The following is a 19,170-nucleotide window of genomic DNA, read 5'->3' as shown; positions in this document are numbered from 1 at the left end:
ATAAAAGGCAGGCTTAGAGTGCCCTTTCAAAGGCTCAGATAACGGGAGTGCTGGCCAATATGTGAAAGCCACAATATTGCATTATGCTTCAATTTTATTTTCACTTGCTTATTGAACCTAGCTTTAAGCCGGATGGGAAAGTAAATTTTCTAATGAGTGGTATGAAATATTTATCAAACCTGAAGTATAATACAAGTTTTGATCATAAGCCAAACAGTTGGAGTATATCAAGTCTCTTCTTTATAGAAATACATACAGGTTTCGGCCCATGTTGTATTCATTGCTGGATGTTAATAATGGGAGGATTGGCTATTGACGTAGAGTTTATGCCCAGAATGTTTGATTAAACTGATCTGTATGAGCTGCTGATCTCCTCTCATAAGACTGGCATAAAATGCTAAGCTTTCTATGTCGCAGTGCACCCATGGATATGAATGTCAAGGTTTTGTATGCATTAGATCTTAAGTATAAATCATCTTGCACAATAGTGGGGCTGTTTATGAGATGGGTTATCCTCTAACACATAGAAGTTAGCATGTAGCATGTACAAAGCACTGTAACGCTGGGGCTCTCATGTTATCTTGAAATAGCCCTTTCAGCTATGAGTTTGTATTCATTTTGCAGAGCAGGAACCTTGAGCTCTGTTCACAAGGATTGTCTGGTTTCCTCACTCCCAGAACGAGGCAAAGCCTAGGATGCTCTGCCACAGCTGTCCCCATCCATGAACGTGGCGTGATGTCCTTGTGCAAAGTATATCAGTGCCTATTGTAGCTTCATTTTGTCCGCAAGATGGAAGTGACCAAGTCTTAGTAATACAACTCAAAGGTTACCAGTGTGATAGAGTGACAGAATCATGACCAAAGGTCATATACACAGAATCCATTTCTACGGTGTTTTGTGTGTCTTTTAGCCTTCTGTTGACCAAAGAGCAGTTTTCCACGATTTGGGTATGAGGATTCCTAGACTTATACTATTAATAGGCTTTTGAGACAGTTACTTTTAAAACTGCAATGCAATAAAATCATTAAGTTAAAAGTGGCTGTATTATATTCTGAATAGTCTATTTTAATAATCATGTTCCTATGAAGAGAATTAGTCATTTATGAACAGAAGATAACACTTAATTTTTTGAATGAATAGATTATATCAGTATCTACTAATGTGAATTTTATTCTTATGAAGAAAAACCCAAAACAATATTGTAAAATAAGCCCTTTAAAAATTAAAGAAAAAGGAAACGGTGTGTACACACACACACACACACACACACACACACACACACACACACACAACTTCTTCAAATGCATTTTCTAGGCATGCACCAAATTTTCAACAGTGGCTGTCTCTGTTACAGAACTGGAAAGGGGGCTCTTCATTCAGAATTATGAAATATTTCGATACATATATTTACTTGGTAAAACAAATTGTTCCACAGATCTGATTTTTTTAGTGCATTTGAATCTTTATTCTACAACACAAGCAACATAAATACAATATCTTTTAAAATATTTTCTCTTTAGAATTTTCATTTTCACCTCAGATAAAATGTACACAAAACACACTGGCGAACTTGCTCACAGAGACCCGTTAAACAACACGTAGATTGTATCAAATCAAACAGTTATACCAACATAGAAAGGAGGGTGGTTTTCAGTTCTTTTTTTTTTTTTAATAAATGTGACCAAACTGACTAAATGATAAGGCAAAACAAAACTGTACTTCCGCCACAAGTCCTTTGGAGTACACGAAACACTTCAAGGCTCCTGGTGAATGGGGTTGCAATGAGACATTGGCATTGTGTAGATGGAATGGTATACTGACTCAAATCATTATGGCTATACCAAGCGTCATTCGTTTATACTTTTCAGCGAAAACAAGTCGGTTCTTTGGCATTATACAAGGAAGGATAGAAAGGACCCTTACCACCCACTGGCTTTATTTAGAGCAGGGACATGGTAGTAGGGGAACTGTTTAGAATTTAATTTATTTAAATGTATTCTTCTTAGAAAAGCACAAAAATAATCTTGAATAATAATTGTTTGGCATGATTAGGGCAATACATTGTTTATTCTTACCTCCCTCCAACCCACCAAAAATCAAATCAAGCAACATAAACAGACACAGTCAGCCTCCCCCTCCAGGCACCGTCTCCTGCCCCATCACGCCATACCCGTATATTCTACCACGAGGTTTCAACTGAGGTGAAACCAAAATATCAGAAGCATTCCTCTTTGTCCACTTTTGCCTCTTCAGTGGGAAACTTATTTTGACCAGCGAGAACTACTTCCAACAAAAATCAGAAGAACAGACAATAGAGGGAGGGATACGAAGTAGCTTGCACGTAACCATGAGGTAGCCATGGACGACCATGGGTGGCTGATGCTGTCAGGGACCAGAGCCTCCCCGACTTTCAGGGAAAACACAATATTTATGTGGTAGTTCAAAAGATTGGCTTTTAGATCCCCCTCCCTTGTTTTTGGCACCAGTTGGTAAAATAAATTGAAAATAAATTATTCTTAGAGATTAATTTTAAAATTTAATTTGAAAATAAATTATTCTTAAAAGAATGAAATGCATATATGACTTCCAAAAAAGGTTATGGAAAACAAAAGTAAAATGAAAAACTTCATTTCCATCCACAGAGGCAAGGATTTGAATCCTTGATACCATTAACACTTTGATATACTTTCTGATCTCATTAATTCTAGTAAATATAGTCATTACTTTCTATTCATGCAAGAGAATAAAGTAATTTAAATGATGTCAGGGTATTTAAGAAGTATTTAGGGAAACTTTATTAAATCAATAAGAATTATGTGTAATTAATATATTTACACATGGGTGATGATTTTAAGGTACTTAATTTTTTTCTCTTGAATTATTTGCTCTGTGTTCATTATTTTTTTTCACATAAAAAGAATTTCCAAAGCTAATTAACTGAATAGAGAGTGAATAACTAAACCAAGGCCCCAGCCATCTTTGAGTTAACATGATTCCACTGTACTCCCAAAGCACGCTGATACTCTTGTACGGTTCTCCCGTCATTCGGAAGATGAGAAAACGAACATGGTCTCTCTTGTGCAGATGAGAGCACCAACCCGACACATCTACTGGGAAGTCTTTAAAACAGGCACATTTACTGCTCAGAAGGGAGTGGTTATGTTTGCAAATTTCTGTGAAGCCATTTGGGAGACTGTTTGCAGGTCTACAGGAAATTAAAATATTAATTTACACCAGACAATTAAGAGAAAAAGGAAGATACATCAAGCAGTGTAATGTCATCTTGAAGTGCTGACATTGTGGTGACTAATGAGAGAGATAAAACTACTGGCAAGCAAGCAACTACTCAAAAACATCTGGAAGCCAGGAGCCAAGGTTACAATGGAGTCCGCATGGAAACATCTCATTAAAACTGTAAGAACAGAAGAAATGCAGACACCGCATACTTAAACTTGAAATCACCTCGGTATAAGTCAAAGGGCCACCAGGACACAAGTGGTTATCCACAGAATCAATGTTTCTAAATACAAAGACGAGAAGCTTGCACTGATCTCACTGCTCCATAGAACTTACACATTCATTGTCCTCGAGCTTGTAAAAAAACAATTGTTGGTGTAATAAACACAGAAACTGGGAAGATTGAGCAGGAATGCTATAGAAAAATCCAATCCCAAGCTGTCTGCCCAAGATCAAGTTCAGTTTTTCTCGAGTGCTTGGTGAGCCAAGCTGATCTTAAAGGTAAGAGTTGGAAATGTTCTCAAGACAGTGGTTCTCCAAGTGTGGTCTCCAGACCCGGAGCATGGGCGCCCCCAAGGAACTCATTAGGAATGCAGATTTCCAGACCTACTGCGTCAGAAAGCCTGGGCCTGGCGACCTGTGTTTTAGCCAGTGCTCCCGGTGATTCTGATGTGAGCTAACATCCGAGGACCGCTATTCTAAAGTCAGGAGACACTAGACAACCATGACATATCTTCTAGAGAGGAACTGACCATACAAACAATTCCTGGTGGTTGAAGAGGCGGGAAGGACCACACCTGGAGGGATTCTCCAGCAGTCGGCTGCAGCTCTGTCACTAAGACGGTCAGCCAGTCCGTCCTCCCCGGAGCCCCCTTGCATCAGGACACAGAGGGGGGATGTTTTGTGCGGTGCTAGTGGTGTGCTAGTGGCTTTTCTTCAGCCCAGAAGTGGTGCCGCTGTTTGTAAGAAAATTGAGCATTGTTCTCAACTGAGTTTCTCTTAGACTATCCCAGGACATGATTTTTTCTTTCTTTTTTGGTCTGTCTTTTCTGAAGTTATAATTGTGGTTTGGAAAGCTATATGGTGTACTAGTCCAAAATTTTAATTATTAGTTCCTTCCACATCACGTACAAACATTACAATACAAGCACAGGAAGAGAATCTCAGTTTTCTACATTGGTCTACTAATCAATGAGAGGAACATAGGATTTTTTTTATGAAGCATAGATATAAATGAGTTCTTTACCAATTTCATAAATCTTGCCCATAACAAGCTCGTATTTCCAATAAAAAGTGCTTAAAAGTAGTCTCTTGCTTTTCAAAGGCCGTGCTGAATCTTACTAGGATCACCTGAGTGGTGCCCAAACACGAGCTGAGTTCTGAGTTTTCCTTCTGCCTGTTTCCTGGTCTGCAATGTGCTCAGGGCTATGTAGGCTTCATGGCACGTGGTTACTGTGGATATTGACCTCATGCACCAGTAGCTGGATCTTCAAACCATTTTGTGTAACGGAGACTTCCTCTCCAGGGTATGCATTTGAAAATGGTTATTTATTTTGCATATTCCCAAACTCAGATGCTGACTTACATATTTAGTATGAAATACTTCCCAGGGAAGCAGGCAGAGAGACACCGCTGGCTACAGGGCACTTTGTTCTGAGTGACTAAGGGGTCATTGGAAAAGGTTCCCAATTTGCACATGTCATCCCAGATGCAGACCGCCCCATCTTCCCCGTGTAGCAGCTGGCCACGCACCCTCTTATTCCGTCATTTCCATCTAATTGGCAGGCTTTCTAAATGACCACTGGAGGCCTGCTTTGAGATTAAAATTTAGATTTTTCTTATAATTGGACACTCAAAATATTGTTATACATGATCTTTCCCTACACAAACACTATCCTTTTTTAAAAAAAACCTTATTAAAAAATCCCCGTAACATTATGGAGCTAAGACATCAATCAAGTATTTTTAACTCATTTGAACTGTGTAATTCCTTGAGACACTCCGGTGTTTACTCCACATTCACAGCAAGGTGTAGTGGAGATAACATGGCCTTTGAATTCAGGAACACCTCTTTGGCAACCAGCTTTGCCACTTACTGGGTATCTTGGGCAAATTTCTCAACCTCTCTGGGTCTCTGTCCTCATCTAAAAAAAGGAGGAAAGCAACACCTGTTTCACAAGGTTACTGTGACAGTAACTTACAGTAGTGTAGGTGAGGGCCTACACGCACGTGGCACTCAACAGACGTCACCTCCTCCCGGCCGTCTGTGACTCTTTCGCTATTGTTTTCAGCTCCAAGCAAAGGCCTGTTTAGTTTGAAGGGACTGACGTGAATGATTTTCCTTTTTAAGACTTTCCTCCACAAGCAGTAGTGTGATGTATTTGAGGGAAGTTGAAGACATCTAGTCTGTAATGCAGTTGAGGCTCCGTCACTCTTTCCACTGACTCAGTATAAGCCTTCTCCTTGAAACAAGAACAAGAAGCCTCGGGATACTGTTATAAAGAAGTTTCCATTTAAAGGGACTTTTGAATCATGTTACCATTTTGTCGTGTCTGATGGAAAGCACTTTAACTCGAGCTGTTATGTATGTTAGCAGCAGCCTTGGCCAGCCATTAAATAGCCTAAAAATGGTAAAAGGTGCCTCGTTTTGCATTGATGGAGAAGGCTAGAGAACAATCTTAGAGGAGAGAAAATAAGATGGTATAAGGAGGCAGCCAAGCATCTTTATAGGCTGCTCAGGAGAGGCGCCCTAGAGCGACCTATCGGCCCCCTCGAATCTGTGCCCTCACGGCCAGGAGGAATCTGATGGAGAGTGTGATGTCCTCGGCTGAGCTGTCGAGTCAGGGATTCTTTTACACTCTGGGTTTCCCAGGTGCTCATGGTGTGCACTGTACGCAAGTATTAGAAAAAGAGAGTACATCTCACCCTGAGGGCAACACGCTTTTGACAGTGAATACCAGCAACCGAAAGCACTGTGCAAACTCTTATTCTGCTTAGACATGTAAATACATGGTAATAACTATTTTAACTACAAAGGCTGGCCCGACCCTGGTCTTTCAGAGACCTCAGGGAAAGGCAGAAACTGAGACACCAGGGGAGTGGGAGGGGCTCACTGGCCGGTCTGCCTCTCTCTAGCCAGGGTTCCTGCTTCTCCCCCTTTCTTCCCCACCCCTGGAAGGATTCACCAGACTCCACTGTGACCTGAAGTCCTGTTCATCGGAGACTATTTGTATTAAGCAATGTCCTTTTTGAAGACTGCAAATACCTCTGGGAAGTGCCGCTGTGACAGTTTTCTGGTTGAACTCTGACTGGATGCAGAGTGCAGGGTACGTTGGGAATGCGGGTGGGCTGAAGACCAGTGTGGGTTGCCACGGGGGTGGGGGGGCTATAGCAAAGGTGTGGGAAGGCACGAAAACCCTCTTACAACACTATAGGTAAAGAGCTATGTGTGTTCTCTTGTCTTTTTATTCTAGGTACCCACGGTCAGGTTAGTGCCAGAGCAGTGTTTGGAAAGAGTACACGGTACTCTTCTTTGCATAAACTAGCCCAGGACCCCAGAATAGGGGGTCGGTGGGAAAACGGATTCTGACTTCTAAATAATTAGCAAACATACTCTGGGACATGACATTCATAAATTGGGCCTGGCTTCCTTCAAATTTTTATACTGTATAAAAAGTTGCTATATATAAACATTCTGTAATTACTAGGATTACTCTCCAGAAGCTTTCCCTACCCCCCCAGTACATTTTGTAGTACTCACAGGCTCACAAAGGAGAACTGCGCTTAAGAGAAGCCATAACCAAAACAAAAACCAAAAACGAACACCTGTGGCATACTGCTTTTGTTTTTTTAAAAAGTACCTACCTGACTTACAAGACATAAAAGTTCAGAACCACGAACACAGCTCATTGCTATCCCAACAATTCATTGCTTGTTACGATCAAATAGTTGATCTGTTTCTAAACTCAAATTATTATCTAATGAATAAAATCTGAAGGCAAAGAGTGTTTTATGGAAGTGAAAAAATGTCTTCTGGATTCTGTAGTGACCTTTACTTGGGTGGCATACTGAAAGATAAAGTTCCTTCTTTTAGATTGCCCAAGTGAATCGGCTCAGTCTTCCCCTTAACCTTGCAGATAAGTTCACCTGTTTTTCAAGAAAGACAAAGTTTACAAATACCAGCACTAAGCACAGTTGTCAACTTCGAATCCTTACTTCAATATCAAAGGGTTGCTGTTCTATTTTTAAAAGATGACTTATTCAATTATGAATGTATTTTTAGGGGCTGGGAAATTATAATGTATGTCATAGCAACTAACTGTAGAATATATATGAATGAACTTGACTGAGGAGTTTTAATCATTATTATTATTATTTAAGAAATATTAAATATACTGTACATAGTAAGATAAAGGTTCCAGATTAACTTTTCCAGCAAAATTTAAGAAAAGAAAGATCCACTTAAAATACTGGCCTGAATAAGTGGACTTCAGACATGGGGTAAGTAGACTTCCCGGAGAGCAAAGAATTTTAAACTGAAACCTTCATTTCCTAGATTTCATTGTGTCTCCTCCTCTAATTTTCTTCCATGACTAGAGCTTGTGTAACAGACACCATAATTTCACATGGTTGTTGTGTAACATTTGAAGATTAAAAGGATTTCATTATAATTCTCCTTCCCACCCCATCCAGCTGTCTCCCTACCCCACACTCCCAGCCCCCTTCCCTGAGAAGTCTGCTCACTGAATGGAGAACTCACTTCCTTTCCTCCGAGGGTGTGGCTATCAAATGGGTTGCATTTCCATGTTTTGTTTTCTTAAAAACCAAATGTTAAACCTTATGCTCAGATAACGGTGGAACATAGAAATCTGTAAAACAAGGGACTAAGGCACCATTTTTTCTTTCCCTTCTTTTTTTTGCCTTGAAAGCAAAAGCAGAGACTAGTGGGACTGCCAGGGTAGCTGGTTAGTCTTCTGTCTCTTGGCAAACATCTGTGTCAGCAAGTATCAGTGGGTACCGTGTGTCAGAGGCTGCCATGATGTGGACTGCACATTCTGCTAGAAAAGAATTTTCTTCCATTACAAATAGGGAAACAAAGGCACAACAGTACCTTAAACGAGAAAGTTGGTGAGTGCCAACCAGAAAATCTTGACAAGTTAGGACAATTTTTAAGTGTTCTGGAATATTTTACCGAGAAAGTCACCCTTTTCTTGATTATGACATCCAAGAACACGTCTCTCGAGCTGTTTTCTTCCCCACCAAATGCACAGTCATGATATAAATCTTTCTCTGATGAATAATGTTTGGGACTAGATGTCTGACTTTATACATCAGCTTGACTTACCAGCAGGTACTTCCTTAGCAATTGCATTAAAAAAAAGGATCAATGCAAAGTTTTCAGAGGAGTGGTCCTTGCACGTGACCCATTTGGCAATAACATGGCAGGTAAAAGCACTGGGAAATAAACTTCAAGATTTAGAAATGTGTCAAGGAACAGAGGGAGACTCTTCTGAAATGATGTGCAAAATCAGAGTGTACTTTGTGTCACCTGGATGCAGGTCCAGAATGGCCCCTAATGCTGATTAGTGAGGGAGCAGCTGACTGTTCTTCGAGACACTGGTGTCCATGGGGCTGGTGGTGGGGAAGATGCTAGGCATACTCTCACCCTGGCTCCCGAACTTCTTCACTGTGAGTCATCTACACGATGATGTCATAGACGCGGCCTACCCTGCCGAGCCACTCTCTCACAGCCTGGCGCACTCTGATGTCAGTCACGTGGCAGGTCAGCTGGCTGATGCACGGGAACACTGCGGGCTGGAGGGCCGTGAAGGTCGGGTCAGGGAGGATCTGAATCTGATTGAGGACGGTTAGCACCATGTTGGTCCACGCCTGAGAGAAAGGATCGAAGAGAATTGTGAGCTTGCTCCAGGGGGTTCAGCTGAACTCTCAGGTGTGGCTAAGCCCTGCCAATTTGCAAATGAGTTTTCTCAGGCTTCCAGTCTGTAATAAATTAGTCTTTACCGATAGGTTGGCATTTTAACTTCATATTACAGAGACTTGTCTAACATGACAAAGACCTTATTTTCAGCTTTCACAACTACAAAACTCTTATTGACTCCTCAGTTTTAAAAACTCTCTTGCTTTTTCATAATGAGATTTCCATAGGACATACAACACTTCTAATCAGCGGCCACTATAGTAATGCCTAGAAAACTTGAAATAGCCTACTTTAAGTTATAAATTTTAAAATCATGAGCAAGTCTCCAAGACATGAAAAACAATTATTAAGATATGCTATTTGTCAGGAGGGTCATCTGTTAAAGAATAATCACATCACAGCTTGACTAGACTTCTGCAAATCTGGCCCATGATTTTTATGGATTCTGAATTATGATGCTGAGTTGTATGCTCAAGATACTTTATTTTTTAAAAAAGATTTTATGTATTCATTTTTAGAGGGGAAGGGAAAGGAAGGAGAGAGGGGAAGGGAAGGCAGGAGGGAAACATTAATGTGTGGTTGCCTCTTGCTTGACCCCTGCTGGGAACTGGCCTGCAACCTAGACATGTGCCCTGACTGGGAATCGAACCACAATCCTTTGGTTGGCAGACCCGTGCTCAATCCACTGAGCTACAGCAGCTAGGGCTTGCTCAAGATACATTAGAGGAAAATAATGCATCTTGCAAGAAATTCTGACCATTTCTAACTTTATGTTCATTCGAAGGAAGCATTTCTGTACAGGTCCATGGAAGCTGAGGGCTCGAGATCGTCTTAACTCATTATGCCTGCGGCAGGAGCCCACAGTTTAAGGTGAACACCAGATTATTTTTAAAGGGCCCGCTCTGACTCCAGATCCCTCTATTGGTTTTTTCCCATCTCTCTATTCTTAAATCGAACAAAACAGTAGCAACACTGTTTTCTTCTCAAGCTCATTTTGGATATATGATGGAATTACAAATATTGAATACAGGAAGGAACAGGAATACTCAGAGCCCTCTGAAGAATGAGAATTTTCATGTGCTCTGGGTGGGTTAGCAAAACTTGAGATGAAAACAATTCATTGGTATAACCATCTAATACTATGCACTTTGCCCTTCCCCTTTTTACAATTCTTCACAATGAGAGAATTTTCTTCAATGCATCTTCAAGTGATAAACTCAGGGCTCCGTGCCAGTTAAAGCACATCCATTTTATAAGAGGCAGCTTCATCTTGTTTCTCAATATCTCCTATAACCCGTGAAAACAATTCCTGAAATTACCTAATAATAAAATGCCTGTCCCCCACTGACACACGGATACAGACTCGCCACGCCTTAGTCTCAGGCGCCCCTTTGACTGGGGACGGCCCGCAGGGACCCACCCACCTGGATCTGTGCTTCGGCGTCTCTCACGGAGACGCTCAGGGAGCTCCCGGTGGAGCCCGAGCGGGGCCTCTTCTCCTGCCGCAGCAGCTCGGGGCCTGCGCTGAAGGAATGCCGCATCTGCCCTTGGTCCATCAAGTGCTGGGGACGCTGAAGCAGCGGGGATCCTTGGCCCCTCGGACCCAGGGGCTCTCCCTTCTTCTCCACTTTGACCTCTTTGGGGAACGTGGGCAGGTTATGCTGCTGTTTCCTCTTTTTGTATTCCGTCATCAGCTTCGAAATGGTTTTGTCAGCCGCCATGGTGTAGATTTTGTTACCCGCGTTCTCCCACCACTCCTTCTTCCTGCCGGGGTCCTTCTTCTCCACCTTGGGGCTCGGGGGCAGCATCAGTGTTTCCCCGCTGCCCACCCGCAGGCTCAGGGACTCGCCCAGGTGATCCCGAGTCTGGCTGCGGTCATCCTCGGAAGGCGTGTCTTTCCCCGAGAACCCCCCGGTGGACGGGGTGGATGACTCGGACTGGAAGGAGGGCAGGATGAAGAATGGGTCGCTCTTGAAGACGGGCGCTTCCTCCAGGCTGTTTTCCAGGTCCAAGTGCATCTGGATGTAGTTATTGCACAGCTCCATGCACAGCTTGTGAAGCCTCTTGACCAGCCACACCCAGTCTGCGTTGCTGATGGGCTGGACACTTAGGGAGGGCATCCGAGCCCTCCACTGCCTCTTCTCCTTGCCTCTCGGGGGGCTCACCTGGGCAGTCTCCTCAAAAATGTCTTCATCTTCGGACGAGCACTGCTGCGACGAGTCTGTGCTTCTCTCATCGTCCTCGAAAAGGATTTTCTTCACCTGCTCGGCCGTGATGGTTTCCTGGTTGGTGAGGACTGCACAGACCAGCGCGTGGAAGTAGATGTTGAAGCTCATCGCCGACTGGCGGTAGAGGTTGGCGGCCCCTCCAATGCCGGACACTTTCTTCAGCAGGCACTTCAGCCCAGGGCTGGTGTCAAACTCTCTGGCTGTCCTGTAGGAGTCCAGCAGCAGGTCAAAGATGACGGCCAGGTTCTGCATGGAGATGTATCTGAGGAAGCCGGCCAGCTTGGCTTCTGGCACTTGGACAGCCTTCTCCTCTCCAGGGGAGGGGCCTTTGACGAACTCTTCTAACAGGATATCATACAAGTTCTGGAGCAACACTTGATGAGAGAGTAAGCTCACCACAATTTCCCTGAAAGAAACACTTCAAGTGGAAAGGAAGGGATTGATTAGTAAGCTTTTGCCTTATATGAGATATTTTAAAACTGTTTTAAAACTGTTGTTTTAAAACAACTCACAGTGACATATGCAAAATTACAAACTAAATTACTTATATTTGAATGCCTTCCTTAAAAAGGGCATTACACACTAACCATTTAAATCATAATAAATGGAATTCTTGACATTTTTTAAAGTCTAGGAGCTACAGAATTATTACAATACTGATTAACGATGATCTATAAGCCTTAGGAAAATAATAGAAGAGTTTTATGACAACTGTTTTATATAAGCACAATTTTGGAATAGGACACATTTTATTTCCTGTTATAGTTATGAGTAATAAATTAACATATCAAATCAAAAAGTAACAATTTCTGTTGAGCTTTATTAATTTTAACTGGATTTTTTTCTTAAACCAAAGTATTTAGAAATCTTATTGAAATTTAGCTTTCTAAGGGCCAAAATCATTTGCCAGGATTAACTGTTGCAGGGGTGTCCAACCTTTCGGTGTCTCTGGGCCACACTGGAAGAAGAAGAGTTGTCTTGGGCCACACATTAAATACACAAACACTAACGAAAACAAAAAATAACCTCATAATGCTTTAAGTAAATTTACAATTCTGTGTTGGGCTGCATTCATAGCCATCCTGGGCTGCAGGTTGGACACTCCTACGTGCATCAGGATCTGGCACAAATAATGCTCCTTTTTAAAATTACAAAATCTTTTATTACAAAATCGTAAGCATGTCATTCTGTAACATAACATCACACTCAGGCACACCATGTGACATATTAGGTGAAATGTTCAAATTGAGGTCCGTCTTGTGCAAGACATTCACGTACCCTACCAACCACTCGTGCGGGCGTTGCTTCTGCTGGACCCTGTATATAAAGGGTTTGGCGCTTCCAGCATGTGACATGAAGGAGAGCCAAACGTTTTTGTTCTATGTCTGTGAAAAATACCACTGGCTTCCTAATAGGGATTGCACTGAATCTGCAGATTGCTTTAGATAATGTGAACATGTTTATTTCTCCAACCCGAGAACATGGAATATATTTATGTTCCTTTGGGTCTTCAATTTTTTTCAATACTCTCTTACAGTTTTCAGTGTACAGGTCTTTTACCTCCTTTGCTAGGTTTACTCCTAGGTATTGTATTCTTCTTGTTGATATTGTAAATGGGATTGTTTATTTCATTGCTGTCTGATAGTTCTTTATTAGTTCGTAAAGGTACAAGAGATTTTTGTATAGTGATTTAGTATCCTGCAATTTCATTGCATTTGTTAATTATTTTTTATGTTTTTTTTATGGAATCCTTAAGCTTTTCTGTATATAAAATCATGTCATCTGCAAATAGTGACAGTTTTATTTTTTTTCTTTCTAATTTAGGTGCCTTTAATTTCTTTTATTTGCCTGATTGCTGTGGCTAGGACTTCCAGCTCTATGTTGAACAGAGTGGTGGGAGTGGGCATCCTTGTCTTCTTCCTGTTCTCAGAGCAAAAGCTTTTAGTTTTGCACCACTGAGTATGACGTTAGCTGTGCATTTGTTATATATGGATTTTACTATGTTGAGGTACTTTCCTTCTATACCCATTTTATTGAGAGTTCTTATAAATGGATGTTGTATCATGTGAAATGCTTTTTCTGAATCTATTGGACAGATGATTTTTCCCTTCATTCTGTGTGTCACATTGATTTGTGGATGGATGTTCAGCCATCCTCCCACATCCCTGAAATGAATCCTGCCTTATGGTGGTGTATGATCCACTTAGCATATTGTTGTATTTGATTTGCTAGTATTTTGTTAAGAATGTTTGCATCTGTGTTCATCAGAGATAGAGGCATATAACTTTTTCTGAGGCATCCTTAACTGGTTTTGGTATCAGGGTAACATTGGCCTCATAAAACAAGTTAGGAAGCATCCCCTCCTCTTTAATTTTTTGGAAGACATTGGGAAGAACATGTATTAAATCTTCCTTGAAAGTTTGGTGGAATTCACCAGTGAAGCCATCTGGTCCTAGACTTTTGTTTTTGGAAAATTTTGATTACTGTTTCCATTTCCTTATCAGTGACTGGTTTATTCAGATTTTCAATTTTTTCATGACTCACTCTAGGAAGGCTGTATGATTCTAACAATTTATGTGTTTCTTCTAGGTTATCCAATTTGGTGGCATATAGCCTCTCATAATATTCCTTTATGATTCTTTGTATTTCTGAGACATTGCCGTAACCTCTCTCCTTGCTGATTTTGAGTCTTCTCTCTTCCCTCGTGAGTCTGGCTAAAGGTTTGTCAATTTTGTTTATCTTTTCAAAAAGCCAGTTCTTCGTTTCATTAATGTTTTCTATTGTTGTTAGTCTCTCATTTATTTCTGCAGATGTTATTTCCTTCCTTCTACAGATTTTGGGTTTGCTTTATTCTTTTTTTTCTACTTTTTTAAGGTATAGTGTTAGATTGTTGGAGAATTTTCTTGTTTCTTGACATAGTCCTGTATTGCTATAAACTTCCTTCTTAGTACCACTCTTGCTGCAACACAAAGGTTTCGATATGCTGTATTTTCATTTGTCTCTATGTATCTCTTGCTTTTCCTTATTTCTTTACTGATCCAAGAGTTGTTTGGTAGCATCTTGTTTAACATCCAAATACTTATAATTTTTCTAGCTTTCTTATTGTAGTTGATTTCAAGTTTTGTACCCTGGTCTGAAAAGATGCTTGAGATGATTTCGATCTTTTTAAATTTGCTGTCTAGATGATCTGTCCACTGGTGTATTGAAGTCTCCTACTAATGGGTTGGCCAAAAAGTACGGTACACTTTTTCTGTGTGATGGTTCTAGTAATGCTTAGTTGTCTTTAACTTCATTTGAAACAATTTAGTTAGATTGTATTGTGATAGCATTAAAAAAACCCACCAAAATTGGTGAATTTTTGTGCAGCCATTTTAAATTGAAGATCGGAAGAAGATATGCAACATTTTTGGCATATTATGCTTTATTATTTCAAGAAGGGTAAAAACATAACTGAAATGCAAAAAGATTTGTGTGGTGTATGAAGGTGCTATGATTGATCGAACGTGTTAGAAGTGGTTTGCAAAGTTTCTTGGTACTATTGACAGTTTGGCCAAATAATTCTTTGCTGTGGTCTGTCTTATGCATTGGAAGATGTTTAGCAGCACCCCTGGCCTCTACCCACTAAAGCCAATAGTGGAAGATGGCCAACGTACTCAAATATCCAAATCAATAAGGTTATTGCTAAAAATAAAAGATGTGTCTTTTATTTTATGGAAAACTAAATGGACTTTTTGGCCAACCCAATAGTTGGGTCTTGTTTTATACACCATCCCACTACTCTGTGCCTTTTGATCAGTGAATTCAGTCTATTTACATTTAGGGTGATTATTGATATATTAGGACTTACTACTGCCATTTTATCTTGTGTTTTTGATTGCTCTGTATCTCCATGGTTTTTCTATTGTGTTTTTGTCTGCTGTTGTAGTTTAGTAGTTTTCTATGCTGACTTTCTCCTTTTTTTTTTCACTGTTTCATATCTCAGTTCCGTGATTACCATGAAGTTTGTATAAAATATACTGTAGATATGATAGTCCTTTTTCTTCTCATAGCATGTTACCTTCATTTGTCTCTACAAGTTCCCTCCTTGTACTCATCCCTTTGTATGTTTTTGTCATCACAAACTATGCCTTTTTGTGTTGCACCTTCATCACCAAACTGAAGAAACTCTAATTACTTTTTATGCCTTTTCCTCTTTAACTTTTGTATTCTAATTAAGTGTTTAATACCCTATCTAAAACAGAGGGGCAGTTTTCTGCTTCTCTCTGTCACCTTACTCAAAGTTTTGTGTGCTGCTGTCTTTCTGTTTCAGGTAGAAGAGCTCCTCCCAGCACTGCTTGTAAGGTAGGCCCTGTGGTGCCCCGTCCCCTCAGCTTCCATTGGTCTGGGAAAGCCTTTATTTCTCGTCATATCTGAAGGATAACTTTGCTGGATAGAGAATTCTTGGCTGGTGGTTTCTGTCTTTCAGCATTTTGAATACATCACTCATTCTCTCCTTGCCCGTGGAGTTTCTGCTGAGAAATAAAATAATAACCTGGTGGATTTCCTTTGTAGGTTACTGTGTTTTTCCTCCTGGCTGCCTTGGGAATTCTCTTTATCCCTGACTTTTGACAGTTTTAATATAAAGTATGTCTTAGAGCCCTGGCTGGTGTGGCTCAGTGGATTGAGTGCCGACCTGTGAACTAAAGGGTTGCTGGTTTGATTCCCAGTCAGGGCACATGCCTGGGCTGCCAGCCAGGTCACCAGTAGGGGGCATATGAGAGGCAACTACACATTGATGTTTCTCTTCCTCTCTCTCTCCAAAAATAAATAAAATTAAAAAATGTCTTAGAGAAGGTATTTTTGCTTTAGAAATTATCTTTTTCTAAAGGGCTTTTTTGTTAGCTTCTTGCTCTTGTATGTTCTTTAAATAGGCTCTCTGTCTTCTCCTCTAATTCTAGGACACCTGTTATCCTTATGTTTTCCTTCTAACGTAGTCAGGTAGTTCTCATACAGTTCTTTCATTTTTAAAAAAACCTTACTTTTCTTTCCTTTTCTTCCTGAATCATTTCTAGATTTCTGTCTTTGAGCTTGCTAATCCTCTTCCACATGGTCACATTTTTCATCTTATTTACTGGGTTCTTCAGCTCCAGAATTTGGTTCTTTTTCAGAGTGTCAATTTCTTTGGTAAAATGCTCTTTCTCTTCATTAATTTTATTTCTGAGCTCACTGAACTGACTGCTATTTTAAATTCTCAATCATTTATGTCACATTCTTCCATGACTTTGGTCCCTGGACTTGGTATTTTCTTTCTGGGCTACTTGTGTGACCTGGGCCGTTCCTCTGTAGGTGCATTTGAAGTAGTGACCATCTTCCTTATTTAGGTACTTTGTGATTTTGATAAGTCAGCAGGTTCTAAGGCCATTGTGGGAGCCATCGTCTGTGTGACCAGGGTGATGGGTACCCTCACTGTGCTCCGGTCACCAGGGTCTCTGGGTACCACTGTGATGAGGGGACGAGGCAGGCTGGGGGAGCAGTGGGTTCTGAAGCCCATTTGGCTTCTACCTGTTTCCCTGTGCCTAGTGGTGCTGCTGTGCTGTGGCCAGGAGGTCCTAGATGTGTCTTCTCTGTGGCTACTGATCTCTCTGGAGCTGCAAGCACCACAATGGGGAAGGGAGCTGGATTCTCAGATGCTGACCCTCCTGCCCTCTGCCAAGCTGTGGGGGGCCACACCCTATCTCCTCCAACGTGTTTGTTGGGGCAGTGGGCTCAGCTGCGGCAGCCAGGTCTGCAGGACCACCCCTGCAGACCTGTCTGTCCCCCTGTTCTGCCTCCTCTAATCGTTCCAACCCGCCCACTTTCAAAGGTACTGACTCGTGGCTCTCTCTGGCATCCTTGTGTGTTGAGTGGAGGAGGCTTTGTAGAGTTATAGGTGTCCGACCAGTTGAGATTGGAAAAGAGACACAAAAGGGTAGTGTCACTCTATCATGGCACTGACGTCCCTGAAAAAGTTATTTTTTTTAACCAGCAGAAAAGAACAGAAATCCTTCCCTGCATTTAAGGGCTCACCTTGCTCCTCCCGCAGCAGTTCCCTGGGGGAAACAGTACGCTCCGCAAAGAGGGAATGAGGAAGCAGCGAAGAACTGTCATCACACCCCAGAAGCCTTTCTAGCGCACCATGTAAGGAACTTTGTTATTTTTTGTGTAAGACATACATGAGAAAGTTACTATTTTAACCAGTTTAAAGAGTATAATTCAGTGGCATTCAGTGGTACATACACCATGTTGGGTAACTGTTGCCACTCTATTTCTAGTACTTTTTTCATCACCCCAATCAGAACTTCTATTCCCGTCAAACACTAACTCTCTCTCCCCACCCCTCGGCCCCTATGTAAGTCATGTCTGGTAAGTTACTTGAGGCATTAGGGGCCCCGAGTGTGCATTCTTCTGAAGCAGAGGGCTCCCGAAGGTGCCAGGCTGGTCCAGGGCTTCCTGTGCACAACTGTAGGGGCCTAATTAAGGGCAAATCCCCCTATTCCTGTGTCTGTCTCCCTGACTGCACCATCAAGTCCTCACGGGCCTGGGAGAAAGTCTGGTGAGAGTAGCGCTACGTCTCAAACAAAACAACACTGGTCGTCTGCACAGGCGCCTGAACAGACCACCGCCTGGAAGGAACGCTGTCCATGAGAAATGGCTCTGACATGTCATCGTCATCCCCACCACCCTAGCAGCCCGGACCCCTGATGTAGGAAGCATAGCCAGAGGGGTGAGTTCAATCAGTCTTCCGAAGGAATAAGCACCATAGCCCCCAGGGCATTTTCTGGTACCGTCCCTGAGAAATGGGAGGCCCTGTGCCAGCAAACGTTTAAAAAGAGGGCTGATGCAAGGCCATGTTTGAGTAATGGACCACCTCTATCGACCAAGACACTCCTTTTGACGGTTTAGGATATAAAATGGCTGACTGTGCCTGCAAAAAAGGACAGGAAATCCCCTTACTTCAGGTTCATGCTAAGTGATGCAGTAATAAAACAGTGGATAAAGAAGCAATAGTGAAGAGATCAAAATTTTAGCAAGGTATCCAAAAAGTAAAACAACGGCTTATAGACATGCAACTCGTAAGAAAGATCTGAAGCAAACAAAAATCGATATGTAATCTTTCAATTTGTGGCACCCAAGTGTTTCAACCTTGTTCTCAGCCCACCCTTCACGAAGGGGACTGTGACATACTGAAACTCACACCTTCCCGTTCCGCTTCCGCTGCGAAGCACAAAGGGGAGCAGGTGTCCAGACCGGATAACTGAGAATGAGCTGCGTAAGAAGTGGCTGGCTTGTGAGACAGTGGGTTTGGAGTGCACGTGGGTTTTTTCCAATAAATATTGTGAATATATTTTCTCTATGATGATTTTCCCAATAATATTTCCTTTTCTTCAGCTTACTTTATTGTAAGAATACATATACAAAATATGTGTTAATCAACTGTTCATATTATCATTAAGGCTTCTGATCAAGAGTAAGCTACAAGTAGTTTAATTTGGGGGAGTCAAATGTGGAGTTTTGACTGTGTGGGAGGTTGGCACCCCTAACCCATGTTGTTCAGGGTCAATGGTACAACCTAAAGCTCCATTAAGATGATGTGAATTGTGTAAAGCTTAAGGTTATCAATGTCAAACTGACTTAAAAACAAAACCCAGATTTCTCTTTAAGAGTTGCAATCTGGATTTAATTTAGATGTATTTTTTTCTCCATGGGTGATTTCCATACGGACCTTTGAGGAAGCAGCTGACTAGCATA

The 19,170-nt window shown here is 41.5% G+C and overlaps 1 protein-coding gene across 4 annotated transcripts in view; it reads right to left on the bottom strand.

Moving 5' to 3' along the window:
* Nucleotides 1–1,455: 1,455 nt before the first annotated feature.
* Nucleotides 1,456–19,170, bottom strand: part of ARFGEF3 (ARFGEF family member 3) — a 165,805-nt gene continuing 148,090 nt past the window's right edge. For all 4 annotated transcript variants that reach the window (XM_045842823.1, XM_045842824.1, XM_045842825.1 and 1 more), the window contains 2 exons: nt 10,600–11,821; nt 1,456–9,126 (listed from right to left, as the gene is read on the bottom strand). In XM_045842823.1, the coding sequence (XP_045698779.1) occupies nt 8,935–9,126; nt 10,600–11,821 (1,414 nt within the window). In that variant the 3' untranslated portion in view covers nt 1,456–8,934. The remainder of the gene's footprint in view (nt 9,127–10,599; nt 11,822–19,170) is intronic.

Source organism: Phyllostomus hastatus, unplaced genomic scaffold, assembly GCF_019186645.2.
Source record: "Phyllostomus hastatus isolate PE091 unplaced genomic scaffold, TTU_PhHast_1.1 phas_contig_40, whole genome shotgun sequence".
In the NCBI taxonomy this organism is placed as follows: domain Eukaryota; kingdom Metazoa; phylum Chordata; class Mammalia; order Chiroptera; family Phyllostomidae; genus Phyllostomus; species Phyllostomus hastatus.
This window is presented reverse-complemented; position numbering and strand designations above follow the sequence as displayed.